At 33.9% G+C, this 21,756-nt stretch overlaps 1 protein-coding gene and 1 long non-coding RNA gene across 8 annotated transcripts; both read right to left on the reverse strand.

Annotated features, from left to right (window-relative positions):
• Nucleotides 1-4,474: 4,474 nt before the first annotated feature.
• LOC112024814 (probable disease resistance protein At4g27220) lies at nt 4,475-19,122 on the reverse strand. Of its 7 annotated transcripts, none has more exons than XR_010626964.1 (5): nt 18,849-19,122; nt 13,906-16,098; nt 5,755-6,548; nt 5,416-5,618; nt 4,475-4,870 (listed from the first exon to the last, which is right to left on the reverse strand). XR_010626964.1 is itself a non-coding variant. In XM_065768369.1 (4 exons), exons 2-4 carry the CDS (start codon nt 16,042-16,044, stop codon nt 5,468-5,470), a joined length of 3,084 nt encoding a protein of 1,027 aa, XP_065624441.1. In that variant the 5' UTR covers nt 16,045-16,098; nt 18,849-19,121; the 3' UTR covers nt 5,054-5,467. The 7 variants fall into 7 exon arrangements, 1 of the variants encoding a protein (XP_065624441.1); XR_010626962.1 differs by having other exon boundaries at nt 4,475-4,886; XR_010626963.1 differs by having other exon boundaries at nt 4,475-4,896.
• Nucleotides 11,020-13,024, reverse strand: LOC136065319 (uncharacterized). Its single transcript, XR_010626957.1, has 3 exons — nt 12,841-13,024; nt 11,684-12,738; nt 11,020-11,312 (listed from the first exon to the last, which is right to left on the reverse strand). It is a non-coding gene; the product is annotated as an uncharacterized LOC136065319 (long non-coding RNA).
• Nucleotides 19,123-21,756: the final 2,634 nt, after the last annotated feature.

The following is a 21,756-nucleotide window of genomic DNA, read 5'->3' on the forward strand; positions in this document are numbered from 1 at the left end:
GAGTCCTGACATGAATTAACTTTATCACCTTAGCCAACACTTTATCCCTAACCACATGACAATCAATCTCTATATGTTTGGTTCTTTCATGAAACACTGGATTGGAACCAATGTGGAGAGCAGACTGACTATCGCAAAAGAGCAAAGCTTCTTTGTCATGCCTTACTTGAATATCCCTCAAAAGATAAAGAATCCATACCACTTCACATGTAGCTACTGCCATTGCTCTATACTCAGCTTCTGCTAAGGATCGTGAAACAGTGGACTGTTTCTTGGATTTCCATGAAATTAAGGACTCACCAATGAAGATGCAATATCCAGTCACTGATCTTCTTGTGTCTGGACATGCGGCCCAATCTGAATCAGTGAAGCCTTTCACATGCAACTCTGAGGCAGCTGAAAAGAACACTCCCTTCCCTAGTTCATTCTTCAAATATTCCAAGACTCTATAGGCTGCTTCAAGGTGTGGTTTTCTAGGCTTAGACATAAACTGACTCAACTTATGAACAGCATAATTGATGTCAGGTCTGGTGATTGTCAAATATAGCAGCCTCCCCACTAATCTTCTATACTTGCTGGGATCATTGAGCAAATCACCATCATACTTGCTCAACTTAAGATTTTGCTCCATTGGGACCTTAGAAGGTTTACAACCAAGCATACCAGCATCACTTAGTACTTCCAAAGCATACTTTCTTTGACAAAGAGCTATACCCTTATCAGTCCTTGCAACTTCTAAACCAAGGAAAAACTTTAAATCTCCCAAATCCTTGAGCTTGAACTTTTGATCCAATAAAACCTTGAATTGATCAACCTTGTCCTTGTCATTGCTAGCAATTAATACATTGTCCACATAGACTAACAAAGCAATAAAGGACTCACCTTGTTGTCTAGTAAACAATGAGTAGTCTGCTTTGGACTGCACAAAGCCTAATTGAATCAAGGCTTCAGAGAACTTGGAGAACCATTGCCGAGATGCTTGCTTTAAGCCATAAAGTGATTTATTTAATTTGCAAACAACCTCCCCCTTGCTGTGGAAGCCAGGTGGAAGAGCCATATAAACATCCTCAAGCAAATCCCCATGAAGAAAGGCATTATTAACGTCAAGTTGGCTCAAAAACCAGCCTTTCACAGCAGCCACAGCCAACAAACACTTCACAGAAACCATTTTGGCAACAGGACTGAAGGTCTCAATATAATCCAACCCTTTTTTTTGGGTAAACCCCTTTGCAACCAACCGAGCCTTGTACCTCTCCACAGAGCCATCAGACCTATACTTAACCCGGTAGACCCACTTACATCCAATGGCCTTTTTGTTGGGTGGAAGAGGAGTAAGAGTCCAAGTGTGATTGGCTTCCAATGCTGCAATTTCAGCATCCATGGCAGCTTGCCACTTGGGGTTAGAGACAACTTGAGAATAATATTGTGGTTCAACAATAGCAGAAATAGAACAACAAAAGGATTTATAGGATGGAGACAAGTGATCATAAGAAAGAAAAGAAGAAAGAGGATGAGATGTACCTGACTGAGGCAGATTAGGAGTAGGAACAGAGGTTACCTGACTGCAATGGTAAGCTTGAAGATAAGATGGAGGTTTAGAAACTCTAGTAGACCTCCTAAGATGAGGGTTAGAAACCAAAGGCTCATCAGGAGCTTCAGGCAGATCTTGAGGAAGATCTTCATCAACATCATGATGAATATCAATAATGGTGTCATCAGAAATGGTATGGGAAGAGTTGAAGGAAGGGAGAGCAGGTTGGAGAAGTTCATAAAAAGAAGGTGGAATGGGGTTCATGACAGGAAGTGGAATAAGAGCAGAAGAAGAAGGAACAACATCATCCACAAAAAAAGGAAAAATTGTCTCATGAAAAACTATACATCCCTAGACACAAGAACAGTGTGAGATAAGAGATCAAAGACCTTATAACCCTTGATATTATAGGATATCCAATAAAACACACTTTCTTGCTCTAGGAGAGAACTTGGAAGACTTAGGACCAGTTGTGGAAGCAAAACATAGGCAACAAAAGTCCTAAGATGAGAATAAGAAGGAACCTTCCCAAACAAAAGTTCATAGGGAGTTTTATGTTGTAAAAGAGGAGAGGGCAGTCTGTTAATGAGATAGACTGCAGTGAGCACACAATCACCCCAAAAGGAAAGAGGCAGATTAGATTGTATTTGTAAAGCCCTAGCAGTAGACAAGATATGTTGGTGTTTTCGCTCCACAACAGAATTTTGTTGTGGAGTATAAACACAACTGGTTTGATGAATTATGCCTTAGTAGAATAAACTCAGAAAGTTTGAATTCAAGAGCATTATCAGATCTAAAACATTTTATTTTAACATTGAATTGAGTTAAAACCATGTTATAAAAGGAAACAACAAGGCTTTGACTTCAGACTTGGCCTTCATGAGAAAAAGCCAAGTTGCCCTGTTGCATCATCAACCAAAGTAAGAAATATTTGTGACCAGCTGAGGTAGGAACAGAAAAAGGACCCCAAACATCCATATGCACCAAATCAAAAGGAGAATCACACATTTTATTATTGAAGGGAAATGGCAATCTTTTCTGTTTTGCTAATGGACAAACAGTACATTGTTTGGTACAACAATTTTGCAAGAAAGGAAAAAATTGCTCAAAGATTGAAGTTTAAATCAGAAGGATGCCTAGTCTAGAATGCCACAGAGAAGACATATTATGTGATGAGCATTAGAAGAAAAAGCAGTAAAAGAACTATGTTGTGCTTAGCAGGAAATCAGATAGAGAACTAGAAGCTGAAAACAAGCTTGATTGTTGCAGTAGGTACAAACCATCAGACATTTGACCCACTCCAATCGTGCTCCAGTTGGTAAGGTCCTGTATAAAGCAATGATCAGAAAGAAAGACAAGACAAAGGGTTGTGTCTTAGTCATGGAACTGACAGATAAAAGATTAAAAGAAAAAGAAGGTACACAAAGAACATTTGTAAGGATAAGATGTGAAGAAAGTTGAATTGTTCCAACATGTGTGACAATAGCTGACTCCCCATTAGGCAATTGTACCATAGTATGTGAAACAGCAGTAATTGAGGTTAGTAGGCTCACAGAACAAACTATGTGATCAGTAGCCCCAGTATCAATAACCCAAGTCTCCATGTTATAGGCTTTTCTATTAACAAATTGAGCAGAAAAGACAGAATGCTTGAGATTTAAAAGCATACCTGCCACTGTGTTATTAGGAAAACCCACAGTATTGGCCATATGATACTCCTGCCTTGTAGAATTCTGCTGAGACGGCCTTGGTAGTGCACCAATCAAAGCTAGCAATTGTTGGTACTGATATGTTGTGAAAGAAGGTGCTTGAGTAGTGACAGGTGCATGACCAAGCACACCTTCTTGAGAAGTTAGTGCCATATGATTCTGAAATTGATCTAGAATAGTAGAAGACACCAAATGAGCCATGGACTTGGTCTTTGACTTGTAACCTGGGGGAAATCCGTGTAATTTGTAACACTTGTCAATGGTATGGCCTAGCTTACCACAATGAGTACACAATGGTCTCTCTTTGCCTTTACCATTAGAACCTCCATTAGTGAAATTCTGAGTCTTGGTGGCTAAAGCAGTAGATTCAACCCTCGTACCCATACTAACACTCCTTTGCATCTCTTCTTGGATCAATAAAGAATGCACCTTGTTAACAGGAGGTAGAGGATCCATGAGTAAAATCTGAGTTCTGACTTGGGAAAAAGAATCATTCAGTCCCATGAGGAACTTCATCACTGATTCTTTGGCTTGAAGATCAGTAAGCCTTTGATTTATATTGCACTGACATTTTCCACAAGTGCACAAGGGAAAAGGGTTGAGACTTTGTAATTGATCCCATAAGACCTTCAATTGTGTGAAAAAATCAGTGATTGAAACTTCACCTTGATGAAGCTCTGAGATTTGCTTTTGCAAATTGAAAATCTTTGGACCATTCTTATGACAGAAAGTGTCCCTCAAATTATTCCAAATTTCCAAAGCAGTTTCCCTATAGACAACGCTAGCTTGAAGCCTTGGAGAAATTGAATTGATTATCCAAGTCCCTACCATATTATCTGCACGAATCCAGGCTTGAACTGCAGTTGGAGAATCTACAATCGGAGATGACAAGGTGAGAGAGCCATCTATGAAGCCAAGTTTATTCTTAGCGATGAGTGACTTCCTAACAGACCGAGCCCAAGCAGGATAATTTTCTCCACCAATTAGAGGTTGAGAAACAAGAACAGCACCAGGATTTTCTCCATGGTGTAAAAACAAAGGATCATTCACATTTGATGAATCATGTATTGAAGATTGAGTCTCAGAAGTCGAAGCAGTAGGAGTACCAGTGGCAGCCATGGAAGGAGCTTCGATGCTTTTGAAGAAGACGAAGAGAAATGAAGAAGAAAGTTCCCAAATTTGTTAAAAGAAGAAAACCCTAGGTTTTGTGCTCTGATACCATGTGAAAAACTAATTTGGAAAAAAATGATTTCATTACTTAATTGGAATTACAAAGCCAATCTATATATACACTGATACACACTGAAACCAGCCACTAACTCTAACTAACTCCCACGAATTATGCTAACTAAATGCTAACAATTCTTGGCACGTGTATTACTAACAATAGTTGGCACATGTGAACACATATACAATATTCTAACTAAAACTACAAGTCGCATATAGTAACTAGTAACTAACTACATGTCTTGCTCTGCTCTGCTACAGATGAACTTCCTCTGTTGCTCTGTTCTTCAACATCTATTTTTCTTCTGTTTTCTGCGTGTATGAGCTTATCTGAATCAATTGATTCTTTGACAATAGCTTCAGCTTGACCAGATGGCTTCTTCTTTTGATAGATATCAATTATCTGTTTATTATGAATACTGCAAGTCTCTAATCAAAAGAACAGCAAATGCAGCAGTAACAAAAAGTTCAGAGAAGAGGATGTGTCATATGCCCATGCGGTTGGGTTAATTTGCACACTGTGTCTTTCTAGTTCACAACATATATCTAAGGATGCCCTTCTTGATTCACCTTTGAGGTAAAAGAATTTAGAGAAAAGTCAATGAATAAAACAGACACAGACAATGTTTGAATCCTTGCACAATTACCAAACAATTTAACATATCACACTACTTAGTCTAAAAGACGAACTCATGTTCATAAATCATAACCCAAAAAAGTTCAAATAATAAGAAATTAACAACCAATAAAACAAGAATCACACAGAAAAACAGTTTGAGAGTCAAGTTCTTGTTGCGGGCTTACACCGCAAAATTATTTCACAAGCTGCCTCGACTTGGTGACATCCTATATATCAAACCAAACAGGAAAATAAACCACTTGTGAAAACAATTTTTATAGGAAAAATAATTAAAAAGGATAAGCATATATGTCTGGGGTCTGACTTACAAAGGAAAAGTCATGTAAATCTGCCCCGTACATTGAGTACGAGATTTCATTGCTAATTGCTAGGTGGCTCTTCGTGTGAATCTGATCCGTCCATTGAGATCTCACCGCTATGTAGCTCTTCGTGTGAATCTGATCCGTCCATTGAGATCTCATCGCTAAGTCGCTCTTCGTATGAATCTGATCCGTAAAATAAGTTTTCATAGCTAGGTGGTCCAAATGGGGCATAAAAGGAAACGAGATTAGAAAGAAAGCAAGGAGTATTATAAGTAGATAAGGAATAAATTGAATGGCCCTCATAAAAGATAAACCAAAGATATAAAAGTGAGAAGAGAGTCATACCCATTAGGATCCACTTCAACGAACTCACAGAGGGGTTCAAGGGCATTCTTAGTAGCATGATTGTCCCATTCCAGCAACTCCCACCATTCTTTCTCTGTTTTAATCCGTAATGAAAAAGGTGGAGAAGATAGTTGTTCATCCCGCAGCGAAAGAGGTAATCTTTTAAGCTTTGGACACTTTACTATCTTAATTTTTTGGAGAGAATCACAAACTATTGCATTACTGCTACTGCAGATGCTCTCCAGTATCGGTAAGCCTTCTAATACCAACTTCCTCAATCGGGGGAATATGGTGGTGGTGTCCTTTCCTTCCTCCTCTATTTCTTCTTCAACTTCATCCGATGCTGCACCTATTATTTTCTCTAATCTCTTACAGTATCTGACTTCAATCTCTTCCAGGTTGGCCAGGTTTTGCAGCAAGCCTGGCGTGAAGAGCTTCTTTATATTCGAACACTTGAAAATTAAAAATTGTTTGAGATAAGAAAAGGTGCCAGGTGGGATGTCTAGTGGTGATTCAACTTTCTCTTCCCTAAACAGTACTTGTAACTTATCCAAAAATTTGAGACAAAGGCTTTGAAGAGGGAAGGTGTAAGAATAAGAAAGAACGTCTTCTATTTCTTCACAGCACCAAATAGAAATAGACTTCAGTTCTCTTGCGCATTCCAAATATGGAGCATCAGATGAATTTCTTAAATTGTCACATCTGTAAATCATTAGGGTTTGAGCGTCTTTTGGGAGCAGATTTACATTGCAATTGTATAAAATTACACGTTTGCCCTCACTTTCCCAAAGTACCTCATCATCCCAAATAGGGGTGGCAAATGGGCGGGTTTGGGTGGGTTTGGGGTGGGCATAATTGGGTTGGGTATATAAAACCCATTTACCCATTTAAAACCCATTTAACTAATTCCTTATAACCCAAATCCAACCCAACCAAAAAAAAAAAAAAAAAAAAGGTTTGGAACACTTGAATATAATATATTCCCTCTAGCTGCAAAGTACAAACGCATAATTTGTTGCTGTCCTACTTTACTATTTGCAGCGTCACCTATTTTATATTACTCCATAATGAATCAAAAGATTCATGTGCTTTCATCAAAGAAAAGAAGATTAATGTACTGGCAAGAGGAAATTAATGATTGAGTCCATTGGCTAATATACTATTTTATCAGGAATTTGTAACATCATGAATGCTGCAAGTTTCGATAATAGACAATCAACCAAACATATTGACGTGACCATGTGACAATTTTTATTTATTTTTGTGGGTTACTGGATTCTTGTTCATTTGTCAGCATGACCATATGAATGTTGGAATTTTACATATTAACTAACAACCTACCTTACTTTATTTATTACTTTTTTATGCAATCCCAACAGCTTGATGCTACAACTCATTGGACAAGTTGTTACTAACATGTTCCAATCTTTTTTTTAATGAATAAAAGTTCTAAACGTTTTGATTCCCTGTTTCAATGATGTAAGGATAGACTTTTGGCTCAAATAATGCTGGAGATGAAAATTTTTTAATAATTTTTTTTTTTACAATTTGTTAAGGTGACAAATTTTGATAAGAATAACATTTTTTTTACATGAATATTGATCACAACAGACTGTTAATATATGTGAAAAATGTCATATGTGACTTGATTTATTTGTTTCAACACCTGACATGGCCCTTAGTCTAAGCATGAAAGATAATATAAGGATAGAATATTTTGGATTGATATCTTCTAAAGTTTTGTGTAACTTCACTCTTAAATTTTCAAAATTCTATTAATTTAAAAATGAGTGAATTAGGTGTTTTCACCTCATCAAATAATGTATATAGATACCAAATTAATGATAGCAAGCTTTGTATATATATATATATAAATGTTGATGATTTGATAATATCAAACTCACTTATTTTAAAATGAGCAGATAGTTTTAGGTACTGCATGACTCATTTTTGAGTTATTATATATAAAAAAATACTTCCAAAAAATCTTAAGCTGATGAATATGAATGGCCAGCTATATGTATTGTTAATCACAAAATAATCATGAGTCCTGCAGTATCTTTTACTATTGTATTCATGCCAAGTTTTCCATAGGATAATAAACCTAGCCATGGCCTGCCAAAAACCAATATTTGCAGCTTGGAGTTGTTCAGATTAAATTGTTAAAAAAAAAAAAATGTTAACCAATACATTAAGAGTATTTGTTAGTGAACCATTTTAATGGGGAAAAAAAAATTAATGTTTTGATATATATATATATATATTAATTCAAGATAGAAATTCTAATCTAACTTAATCTAAGTGTATATGTGTGTGAAGAACTCCTGGAGACTTGAACCCCGAACTTTATCCCCCATAAGCACTTATACTTGTGGAATGACCATTGCGCCAAGGATGTGCGGCGATATGTTGACAACTTTTTATATTTCTCATAAAAGTTGTATCAAAATTTTCTTAAAATAGTTTGTTAACAATTATTCTAAGAAACTCGAACCCAAAAGATAATGCTAAGGCAATTTGTTTTTTGCTCATATTTTTAGCATTTTTTTTATCTTGACTAACCCCCGATCGACCAATTGGCATGAGGGCAATCACTATTGGAGAGAAATCTTTATCGTTCTTCATTGTGCCATTGTGGTGGACCTTATTTATTGGTTAAAGGCTCATATTCTATTTTCATACCTTTGGTATGTCCATTTAAAATACTTTACCTCACTCTCAGCTTCTTCTTTTGATGATTCTCATCTCTTGGCAATAAGATTTTTTTTTTTCTTTCCCTTTTTATTCATTGGATCTTTTTGTAATGTTGGAAAAGGAGTTTGAACTATAAACTACTATTTATTTCAAAAGCTTAAGCTATTAAGAAAATGTAAATTGAATTATTTAACTATTATTTAAACACAATAACACTATCCTCGGGTGTAGGGGATACATGGGATTATTATCAATTTTTTTTTAATTTATAATTAGAGGTGGAGTGGAGATAGGATTCCAACTCAAAGCTACTTTACACCAGATACTTGCTACACCATAATAAATTAATAGTTGCACCAAACGCTTTAGCTATTAGAAAATGATGAATTTAATATTTTAACCTTTATTCTAACAAGAATATTGCCAAACACATGGGCGATGTTGTCTTGGGTACCTGACAACGGCACACTTATTCCCCACAAGGTGGAAAGCAAGATGATAAGTAGGATAAATTAGAGTGCAAAGCAACTCAATATTGATATATGCCTTTTTTAGCAGCAAGTTTATGGATTCAGATAGCATTTATGAAATTTGATCAAAAGTAGAAATTCGAAAATAAATCCAATCAAACTAAATGTATGTAGCTTCTTACCTCTGACTGAGCTACATTATGATTTTGAGTCCACCCCTTCAAAGGATGTCATAAATCGGAATAACTTAATCTTAGTACTACACACCTAGCCACTCACACTGTGAAGTAGAAAAACTGGTTCATAACTCTTTCTATTTAGTTCTAACTCACTTTTTAGAGAAGATGGGTGTATCCAAGTACTAGAAAAAGTAGTAGAAACACAACAGCTGGAGTAGCCCATAACCAGTAGTTAGTCGACTTTTTCCATTTCAAGATGACTTTTGGAACTAAATCTGGGCCTTTTGATCTATTCCTGTGTCTAATAGTATTTGACTTCACCTTATTAACCTTCTCCATTTAAACCTACCGCTTTTCTGGTTCATTCTTCAGGATTGATAGCAGGGCCAGATGCTGAAGCCTTTTTCTTTGCTTTCTTTTCATGCTCCTTTGGCTTCTTTTGAGCTTCCTTTTGAGCTTTTATAGCTGCTTTGGATTTTTTTTTTTTTTTTTTTTGCATCATCAAGTTGCTTAATTTTGACCTGAATTACTTGATTCTTCTTCCTTGCTCCATCCAAATCACCACCTACGAGCTTAACCTGATCTTGAATGGCTTCTTTTTCTAACCCAGTGGATCATAAATCTTAGCTCTCATAGTTTTTATCACTATGGAGATAACATCTCCCACCCATTCCTATGATGAAATAGTGATGCCTGTAAGCGATGTTCAAAGTAAGCTTTGCTTTTAACGATTCTTATATCTTAGAAAACCAAGTGGGGTATAGCAGGATACTTTTAATAAGAGTCACCTATATGAGTGTGAAGTGGGCCGCTTCCATGAGAGTTTTAAGGCTGAGTTCTCTAAAGCACATCATGAATTTACCAGGATACATTCAGGGCCGAAATGAACACGACTATATGAACGAAATATGTTCAAAAAGGAACTGTGTGAATTCTATTGTCTAGGTATACACAAATGGTTAAATAATTCAAGACATCATGTTCATTGGTTAGCCAGTATATCCGATAGTCTTTCACAAAGGAAAGTTCAAAGCCACAAGCTACTTCTCCCAATATGGTTACTTTTCTTCTACTCTCTTCGTGTCTACATCATCATTTGCATTGTGTTTATCAATTTCTGTTCATGTGGGGGATTGTTGGAAAATAGCATGGAGTGAATAAGAAATTGATGTTTTCTATGTTCACTTGAAGATGTTATTAAAAGTAGAAAGAAATCCTGAGTCCCACATAGGAAAGGAAAGAGATAATATATGAGTTTATATACTCATGAGTTGGACATTGGGTTAGGCTTTTGGCATATGCGGACTGGGCCTACTTGTCCAAATAATAATATTTTATTTTTTTAATTTTTGAGTCAGTTAGTCTGTGTATAGCAATTATTACTAAAACAGAGTGTCTGTTCAGTAACGTATAATTTTTTATAGTCTCTCATTCATAAAAAACTACTTTTTTCAGAAAAACTCTCCCAGTGAGAATATTTTGTGCATTTTCATTTTGTGTCAAAGAGAGAGAAAGAGACATTGAGTAGTTTGCAGAGCATAGCCTTGTATGCTTCGTTTCTGTGCTGTAGATCATTTTATCCTAAGAGGCAGACGTATGTGAGTCTCAAAACACCACAGTGATTGTGTGAGAGAAGAAATCTGCTTTAAGGAGATTGTGTCAAACACAAGACTTGATCTAAATTATTCATCCTTCATGCATTTGGTCTATGAGTTTTTAATTATTTGCAAATTTCTTCTTATATATACAGTATCTATTTATTGTATTTGTCTTCACATCTATTTGTGTTATTGCTTATATTTAGATCTGTATGTTGTTACTTTTGCTTTATCACAAAAGTAAATTGTTGAAATATATCCAACAAAAAAAAAAAAAAAAAAAAAAAAAAAAAAACTTTTCAAAGTCCCTGCTTATGTCATGTATTCCAAACTCTACTTTATTAAAATATCAATTTCTCTAATAGTTTTTCCTTCTTCACACAATACAACCACCATCCATTATCTTCTTTCATTGTTGGAAATGTTAAAAAATGATAAAAAATTGAAATACATAGCAATAGTGCTTGTGTATATTTGCACAAATATAGTAATAAAAATGCATTTTGTACAATGGGTTTATAAGTTAATTTGTGTGAAGGAGAAGACTTGTCAATCATCATCATGGACCCACATCACTCACATGTGCTTGTGGAGGCTCAAAGCTCAAAGACGTGTACCTGCAATAGGCATTTACAGGTAAGAGTAATTTAAACTAATGTGAACCAAAACTTCAATAGCTCCATATATGATAAACGTGAGCTACAAAAGAAGAAATTTATAATAAAAAACCAAATGTTCCAACCATTTACCCAAGTGAAAACTTGCAAAAACTACTCATGTAAAGAAAATTAGCAAAAACCGTTTGTGAAGTTAAAAGATAACTACATCAGATCAAAACACATTCACAATGTGAAATTAATCATTTAGTCATGTTCATGACATTCAGAAACTAATAAGTACTTGTAGTCCGATTCACACGACTATCATACACTGATTGAAAATACTTGAAATAACATTCTGCTGAAGTATAACAATAAGAGATCAATACCTATCTCTTTCATGATAGAGAGATCCTCCCTATATCCATTGCTCATCATGATAGATAACTTGCAATCATCATATTCCAGATACCATATCTCTTTCAGACATTTCATCCAACAGTCAGGTGCCTTAGGCATTAAAAGTTATATAATTTAAATAAATTACAAACTATGGAGATATTGCTGAGCTAAAGATTCAAAGCGCCATTGGCCCTGCATCATACATGTCAGCGTTGTAATGGAAAAAAGTAATATATGATAGCAGAAAGATTACATGACTTTATTTCAGGTTATTATGTTTCACAAGTAAGAGAACAATACCTTTCTTCTTCAAGTCCAGTCATTCATTATTAATACCTCCGCACTGTTGTGAAGATAACCATTTAAATTATATATGTGTGTGTCTTATAATATTGGTTTGTTTTTATTTAAGCTTAATCTCTACGTTCAAGTAAGCTAATGATGAAATGATATATCATTCTCTTTGTGCTTAAATCTGCTGCAAGTATTTGTCATGTTCAGTGGGATAATCAAAGTCAATCGTTGGGGCAAAACTGCAGGCTGGTTCAGCTCTAGCCATTGCAGCTTCGGTCTGCAGAGAGGGAGCTAGATAGGCTAGTTTCCAAACAAGGCTTTCTTAATCATAAAAATGCTTCTTATTTTTGGAAAATGGTTCCAATTATCGAAGATATCAAGTATCTGTTTATTATGAATACTGCAAGTCTCTAATCAAAATGTAACAAAAAGTTCAGAGAAGAGGATGTGTCATATGCCCATGCGGTTGGGTTAATTTGCACACTGTGTCTTTCTAGTTCACAACATGTATCTAAGGATGCCCTTCTTGATTCACCTTTGAGATAAAAGAATTTAGAGAAAAGTCAATGAATAAAACAGAAACAGACAATGTTTGAATCCTCGCACAATTACCAAAAAAGTTCAAATAATAAGAAATTAACAACCAATAAAACAAGAATCACACAGAAAACACAGTTTGAGAGTCAAGTTCTTGTTGCGGGCCTACACCGCAAAATTATTTCACAAGCTGCCTCGACTTGGTGACATCCTATATATCAAACCAAACAGGAAAATAAACCACTTGTGAATACAATTTTTATAGGAAAAATAATTAAAAAGGAAAAGCATATATATCTGGGGTCTGACTTACAAAGGAAAAGTCATGTAAATCTGCCCCGTACATTGAGTATGAGATTTCATTGCTGATTGCTGGGTGGCTTTTCGTGTGAATCTGCTCCGTCCATTGAGATCACATCGCTAAGTCGCTCTTCATATGAATCTGATCCGTAAAATGAGTTTTCATAGCTAGGTGGTCCAAATGGGGCATAAAAGGAAACGAGATTAGAAAGAAAGCAATTTTTTAGGTTTCGAGGGTATTTTGGTCATTTTTGGGGTTTGGGGGTATTTTGGTCATTTTTTGGGTTTTAGGGGTATTTTGGTCATTTTTTAGGTTTTGAGGGTATTTTGGTCATTTTTAGGTTTTGAGGGTATTTTGGTCATTTTTTGGATTTCAGGGGTATTTTGGTCATTTTTAGGTTTCGGGGGTATTTTGGTCATTTTTTGGATTTCAGGGGTATTTTGGTCATTTTTAGGTTTCGGGGGTATTTTGGTCATTTTTTGGGTTTTAAGGGTATTTTGGTCATTTTTTGGGTTTCAAAGGTATTTTGGTCATTTTTAGGTTTTTGGGGTATTTTGGTCATTTTTTTGGGTTTCGGGGATATTTTGGTCATTTTTTGGGTTTCAGGGTTATTTTGGTAATTTTTTTGATTTTAGGGGTATTTTGGTCATTTTTTAGGTTTCGAGAGGTATTTTGGTCATTTTTTGGGTTTTAGGGGTATTTTGGTCATTTTGTAGGTTTATGTGTTATTTTGATCATTTATTAGGTTTCGGGGGCATTTTGGTCATTTTTTAGGTTTCAGAAGGTATTTTGGTCATTTTTTGAGTTTTTGGGGTATTTTGGTCATTTTGCAGGTTTAGGTGTTATTTTGGTCATTTTTTATGTTGATGGGGTATTTTTGTAATTTTAGTAGTTTTGGGGTTGGGTAATTGGGTACCCAATTAAAACCCAATAAACATTAGTGTTAATTGGGTTTACTTGGGTTAATACCCATTTAACCCAACTAATAATTGGGTGGGTTTGGGTCTATTTTAAGTGGGCGGGTTTGGATGGGCAAATGGGTTTGGGTTGATTTTGCCACCCCTAATCCCAAAGTACCTCATCATCTACTTCGGCCGTCATTTCTCTCACTGTAAATTGGTAATGGCTAAGTCGTCCCTCCTTCAAGGATCCCACGTATTTATTGAAGTCATCACCACCATAAAATGCTCCTTTAAAACACTCTAATTTCAAGCTTACTATCTCCTCTACATTCAATTTTCCATAATTAAATTTGAGAACTTGGAGTTGAGAAAGTTTGGATAAAATCCCCGATGGAATCTCCTGTATATAGGTTTCTTCGAGATTGAGGTATCTCAAATTGACCAACATTTCCAAACCATGAGGTATTTCTTTTATAAAAAGTGAATGACTAAGATCCAACTTCCTTAATGCCGTAAGCTTTGCTAATGAAGGAACATGATATAAATTCAGACAATAATTAATCCTTAATGTAGCTAGATTCTCCAGATCAGAGATTGAATTCGGCAAAGATGTAATCCCAATGTTACATATACGAAGAACTTTGAGTCCACGCAAATGCACAAAAAAAGAATTTGCAATGATTCCAGAAAAAAAAGCTTTGTGTAGAAGCAATGTTGAAAGTTTAGGACACCTTGGTGATATATTAGGAAAGTTTAGGAAATTCGACATGCACATCAAACAAACCTTTTCAAGATCCTTTCCCCATCTTTCTTCGTGCTGCATAAAATCTGTCACTCTATCGCCAACTGCTCCCATGAACTTAGGACCTGCAATCTCGAGGGCCATGTCTCTTATTAGATCATGCAGTTTCACATTACGGTTAATCCCAGTTTCTAATAAGCAAGCCCTTTCAAGTTTATTCAACATAGTATGGCCCCTATCAAACTCTGCTTGCCTGCTCTCCATCCGTTCTATTATTCCCTCATCAATTAAATCCTCAATCAATTCATCTCTTTCAAACTCATAGTCTTCACAAAATAGTGCACAATACAATAGACAATGTTGAAGGTCCTCATCTTTTAAGCGTTCGTAACTAAATCGAAGCCTTTCAAATATTACATCAACATCTACATTTTTGGGCCCCTTTTTTGGTGTCCTCAACTCATTCAATGCATTCCTCCATTCTGAAACGTCAATTACATTTCTTAAGCTTCTCGCTATTGTGACGATTGCAAGAGGTAAACAAGCACATTCTTTGACAACCTCCTTCACAATTGGTTCTATATCTCGAGTATTCAAAACATCACGACCCACTTTATCCAGAAACAAATCCCACGACTCTTCTTCTGAAAGAAGCTCCATTTTAATATTCACACAATTCATACGATTACAAACTTCCAAACTTCGAGCTGTCAATAGTAATCTGCATCCATTTGTTGGAGTGGGCTCTGGGATCCCTACATCCTCAAGATCAAATGCTTCCCACATATCATCTAGGATTAACACATACCTCTTCCAATTTTTCAATTCATTGTTTAGCTTGCCTGCCCTTGTAGTTACATCCTCACAGCTTGTGAGATCTAGTTTCAACTTGTGTGCAATGTCCTCTTGTAATTTGAAAACACTTGATGACTTTGATACAGTAACCCAAATTATATTATCAAACTTGTCTCTCTCTTTTGATAGATCATTATTTATTTGTTTCATGACTGTCGTTTTACCAATGCCTCCCATGCCATAAACAGCAATCCTCCTCAATTTTTCATCCAATAAGTGTTCCCGAACCTTTTCAATTGTTCTTTTGGTTGTACTTTCTCCTACTAATGTTTTAGTCGGAAATTCTTCTCCATGGCTTACAGGTGGATCAACTACCAAACTATCTCTGAAACCACCTCTTTGATAAAGTTCTTTCACCTCTTGTATCTTCTGGCATGCAAGTTTTCCCATATGCATACGTGGGAAATACTTCCAGATCCCTCCGCCACCTTCTTCTTCAATAGTTTGTATCTCCCCGTTAATTGTTTCTACCTCTTGGAGCCAAAGTTCAACTTCTCTCTTTGGTCTCTTTCCTGGAAAAAGTTCAGACTTCATTTTTTCTTCTATGTCTGTCTTCTGACATTCTAGTTCTTTCCATTTTCTCTTGAGATTATTCACATGGTCACCAGCGCTGCTATGATAATTGTATAATTTGCCAATTTCATCCCAAATCTTTTTTCCAAGTTCAAGGACTTGGTTTAGTTTTTCTGGTTCAAGAAATTGGGCTAACTTCTCCATTCGTAAGTCTCTGCATAAGGTTCTATATCAGAATTCTCTTCAATTCTACCTCATCTGTTTCTCCAAAAAAAAAAAAAGAGTTCTGCCTCATCAAAATCAAAACTTTGCATTTTTTTTCAATGAAATACTATAATTAATTGTCATCATATATTAATGGGATAACTGCATTGATTTTCATGAATTAATTATCTAAAGAAGGTGCACTAATTATTTATATAAAAGGAATTTATAGAGTTATTTTAAAATTTTTATATAAGAACACTTATTATTAAAAAAAAAAAAAAAAAAAGAATATTACAATCTAATTTCCAAGCAAATAGAAATATAGGTTCACTCGTGTAAGTCTAATCTTCTTCTATAATCCTTGACCTCTATTTGTCATGGATAAACTCAAGTGTCATATACTCATACTTTATATTGTTAAAAATCTTAAGGTCTAATCGTGATCCAAGTCAATTATCCTAATGGAAGTTCAATGTACTTGTATTGTAAACAAGATAATATCCTAATCCTACTTATAATAACCTTAATTTTAGAGCATGTAAAGGAAGTTTAGAGTTAATCTAGAATTAGTCTAAAGTTCATTGTAAAAAATAAGTTTATAGTATAGATCTAATTGTTAAGGGCTTTTTAACGAAAACATAAATTGTCGGACCAAACCATGTTAATTTTAGTTGTGATCTTTGTTGTTATGTTAATTCCTTATAGATTAAAATAAAATATCATACTAGAATCATCTACAACTAAAACTAAAGGTATTATAAAAAAAGGAGTGCTACATCCGCAATATTGTTCATTAGGCTTTTTTTTTTTTTTCCACAAATTGCAGTACGTCAGTTTTGGTTGTGCTGTTTTTGTCTTTTCTTTTAAATATTTATATTTGTATGTACGGTTACACTGAATTAACAAATTCTTATAATATTTTCACAATTATTGACAATTTGCACTGTTCATTGGGCTTTTTTTTTTTTTTTTCCACAATACGCTGGTTTTGCTTGTGCTTTTAAATATTATATGTGCATACACAAATACACTTACGCAACAAATTTTTACAATATTTTCACAATCGCGAGATCTCAGTTCCTTATAAATCAACATAAAATAAAATAAAAAGAAATGTTATGTCCACAAAATTTTCACAATAATTTTGTAACAAACTTTATGTGGCAAGGTATTTTTGAAGGAAAAAAAAGTGATATCAGTATTGGGTTTAATTTAAAACCAATAACAACTTGTCATTTATAATTTGTTCTAAAAATGTTATGGGTGTAGCCTTTCTCTTAAATAAAATAAAAATATATCTATTCGGATCCTAAAAATAAAAGTTTCGTGAAAATGTTTTAATATTTTGTTGTATTCTTAGACTTCTTTTTTAGTATATATAGTTAAATTGGGTGAGTCAAAATTTACTGTACGTTTCACACACAATTTTCTTGTATTCTCTTTTTTTTTTTTTTTTTAATGCATAATTTTAAAACCAGTAATAATTTTTTACATAAAATTTGTTGTGAAAATGTTGTCTTAAAGTGTTTATTGTTTAAAGTTTTCACTTCTCTGTGTGTGTTTCTATTGTTTTGATTGTGTTTATCTATAATTGTATATAGACATTATGACTTGAATCTTGATTAATTAACTACCTAGATTAAGTTGTGAATCAATTAATTAAAATTGGTAGGTAAGCCAATTAGAGTTCTAAACGTAAATTTCAATTGATATTAGAAATATAGGTTCACTCGTGTAGGTCTAATCTTCCTCTATAATCCTTGACCTTTGGTTGTCATGGATAAACTCAAGTGTCATACACTCATACTACTCACGATTGTGTTGATTTGGTTTAAGACAATTCTAATGGCGATCTTAAGTTGTTTGTAATAAGCGTTTTAGGGAACTGAAAAAGTTTAAGAAATATTCTAACAAATCCTTAAATCTAGGGGTGAAATTTGATAAATCAAATAAATAGGCTTGATGAAGTAATTAATTCTCAAAAGCCCAATTTCCAAATATACTAGACTCCTTTGTCACGTCCACCTCAAAGTCGTCCACTGATAAATACAAAATTGTGTTTGTATCCCTAAACCGATAGTAGTAAGGACAGAGGTTAATTTGGCCTATTAATGATCTACCTTCGCATAAACTCCACTATCAAAGGAATGTTGGTCAAAAAGTCTCCATTTGATAAAATCGAGAGTGGTGTAGAATATTCAAATTTTTACTCCTTTATAAAAAAATGTTATGAAATTTTAAATGATTTAAGATTAAATCTTATTGTATTTCATATTATTAGATTGCAAAAATTTTTAGCTAATTTAATTTTGAATGTTATTATAAATTTATATTATGAAACCATTGAAAATGAGTATTACAAAAGTGAAAATTTGAAAAATTAAATTAAATATTAAAAAAAAAAAAATGCATTTGAATATGCATGTAGCAAGCAGAGGTGTTCACTGTCTAGTCTAGTCTAGTCTAGTAAACAAGATAATATCCTAATCCTACTTATAATAACCTTAATTTAGAGCATGTAAAGGAAGTTTAGAGTTAATCTAGAATTAGTCTAAAGTTCATTGTAAAAAATTAGTTTATAGTATAGATCTAATTGTTAAGGGCTTTTTAACGAAAACATAAATTGTCGGACCAAACCATGTTAATTTTCAATCATAATCCAACATAAATTATTACATGGTAGCAAGGCTAATCACATCAATTGTAGCATATATATGAAATCAACTTTCAGTAGGATAAGTGGCAGAGCACAAACTTTTACGAAATCAAATGAGATTAGAAAGAAGTGGGCGGTAGTGTACCTGGATTGAAATGGCAATATATACTTGGATACCCGATATTTCTTCAAGATATTGATTACAGTGGAAAAATAAGCATTAAAGTTACGCCAAGAAGGTAACGACAACGAGCATCATAAATCTCCGTCTGTAGAAAGAGGACAGTGATTCAGAGCACAAGATTCAATATGTGAAGCATTTTTTATGATGTATAAAGAAAATGGGAAATTAGTAAGTCAGAAGAAATTTCGTAGAACTTTGCTAAGAAAACTCGGTTTATCTTCTTCTAAAATATGTGTGGTTAATGGGCTACTTTAAATGTGTCCAAATTGTCCAAGTCTTTACTCTTAAATGGGGTGGTTGACCAAATTGTCCAATATGTGTGGTTAGGTCTTCGACTTTTAGTCTTTGAACCGTTTATCTAATTGAATGGAGTCCAAATCTTCTATCTCATTTTTCCTTCTCTATTCTATACTTCATCAATAAAAACTTACTACGTGTTCACTTAATTAATTAAATACTACTATTAATTAATAACTATAGTATTAATAAGTCAATAACTATAGTATTAATAAGTCAATAATGATAGTATTTAATTAGTTAAGTGAACATGTGGCAAGTTTTTATTAATGGAGTATAAAGTAGAGTAGAAAAAGTGGGATAGAAGATTTGGACTCCATTAAATGTGTCCAAATTGTCCAAGTTTCGGTCGTTCCTTCTTTTCACCTTGCCCAACGTGATGTGACAAATATCTTAACTCTGAAAGCGCTTTTAAGTTTCAATAAATATTGTGGGTTTCAACTATCTCAACTAGTAAAGTTTTTTATGGGTGAATAAGAGGTCTGAGGTTCAATCCCCGCCTACACCAAAAATTGATGCCATAAGTTGAAACTCTCTCTAAAAAAAAAAAAAAGTTTCAACAAATATTTACAATTTAAAAAAAAAAAAAACTAATACCACCATTTATTTCATAATTTTTTTGTAATTGTGATGCGAGAAAGAGTAACTAATAAAGAAAAAATAATGAGTTCATATGTAAATGATAGGGATTCAAATTCACAATTATGCCAAAAATATATATAAAATTGTATGATTCTAAAATTACTTTCTTTTAAAAGCAATAGATATAATTGAGTATATAATTATTTTAATTTAAAACTATAAAATAATTTAAAATTTTTATTTTACTTAATATAATATAAGTGTCCTTATAATTTGTATATTATTATTGCTATAGCAATTTTAACTAATCAACATATAAATAAATACTATATCTACCTTTGCTTAGTATTTGATATTTCTTATTTGTCTTGTGAAAGTTATGATATAAAAAAATACATTTGAAAGTTAGATTTTTATATTTAATTTAATTATTTTAGTTATTTCTTATATTTATATTAATTTAATATAATTTTTTATTTTATTAAATTATTAAATTAATTATAATGTCATTACAGTTCGACCCCGGTTCAACCTCGGTCCAACCTCAAAAACCTTGAATCTCTCACTTTTACGATTCATTGAACAATTCGAGTTTTCAAACCATGCTCATTATCTAGTTGGAGAGGGATCGATGCAACTTGCAAATGAAATGACCATTTTACGTACAAATATTTTAATTTGAGTAAAATACATTTTAATCCCAGAATTACAATTTCACTTCTGGGGTCCAGATACAGTAGCAGAAAATACCCTTTTTCAAGCTTTTTCAAGGAAAAAAAAAAGAGAGAGATGTTATTTTCACTTCCTTTTCTAACAAATTATAAATAGCAATGAAGCAAGGGTGTAGATTCAGGTTCGGGTGTGGGTGCGAGACTTGACAATTTTTGAAAATGTAGGTTACAGGTGTGGTGAGATAAATTTTTTTAAAAATTATTTTTATTTATATTTTCTATATATTACTAAGCATATTTTTTCATATAATTGTAAAATATACCAATTTAAGAGTAATAGTAGATAATAATTAAAACATGATGTTCATAAATTAAAATACAACCCACAAGTTTGAAACTAAAACATTCCATGATGTTTGGAAATTAGAATACAACCCACATGTTTGAAACTAAAACAAAATAAAAGATAAGTGCTCAAGACAATCAAATACAACCATCATCCTCATTTTCAATATCAATGGTTTCACTTTGAACTTCACTTTCACTAGTAGTAACACTAGTGCTAGTATTCCCAATAACCATAGCCTCCAACTAAGGGTGTTCACCAAACCGCATAAACCGCTCAAACTGCAAAAACCGCACCAAAACCACCCGCAAAATGGCATAACCGCACCGCACCGCACCGCAAGTAATAGTGCACCGAATGGGGCAGTGCGGTTTACGGTTTTATAATAAGAAAACCGCACAAACCTCACCGCACCGTACCCTCTCCATATATTAATATATTTATTTATTTTTAATATTAAATATATTATTAATAGTTTAATAACCCTAGTTTTCAAAAAAAAAAAAAGTTTAATAACCCTAGCAAGTGTTGACTAGAAAAGCCAACCCAAAATAAAGAAAACTAGCTCAATAATTTAAAACTTGGCCCAAAAAAATAGAAAGATTAGTTTTGGGCTGAGTAGGAAAAGCCCAAAATTTGAAAAATATATCGATTTCAAACTGCATCTTATACATAGTGTCGCACATATGACCACAAAAATGACGTGCGGTGCTGTTATGGTTTTGGCTAAACTTTAAACCGCACCACACTGCACCGCACCGCACATATGACCGTAAAAACAAGGTGCAGTGCAGTTATAGTTTTAGCTAAACCGCACCACAAAGTGCGGTGCCAAAAATGGCCCAAAACCGCACCGCACCGCACCGCGAACACCCTTACCTCCAACTATGGCTCATCAAGTGTAAGGGTAGCATTCTCAAGAATTCTAGCTCCTCCATGTATGTCACTCTCATTCTAAGAGTCTCCTCCAATA

This window comes from Quercus suber, unplaced genomic scaffold, assembly GCF_002906115.3.
Source record: "Quercus suber isolate HL8 unplaced genomic scaffold, Cork oak 2.0 scaffold_926, whole genome shotgun sequence".
Lineage (NCBI taxonomy): Eukaryota > Viridiplantae > Streptophyta > Magnoliopsida > Fagales > Fagaceae > Quercus > Quercus suber.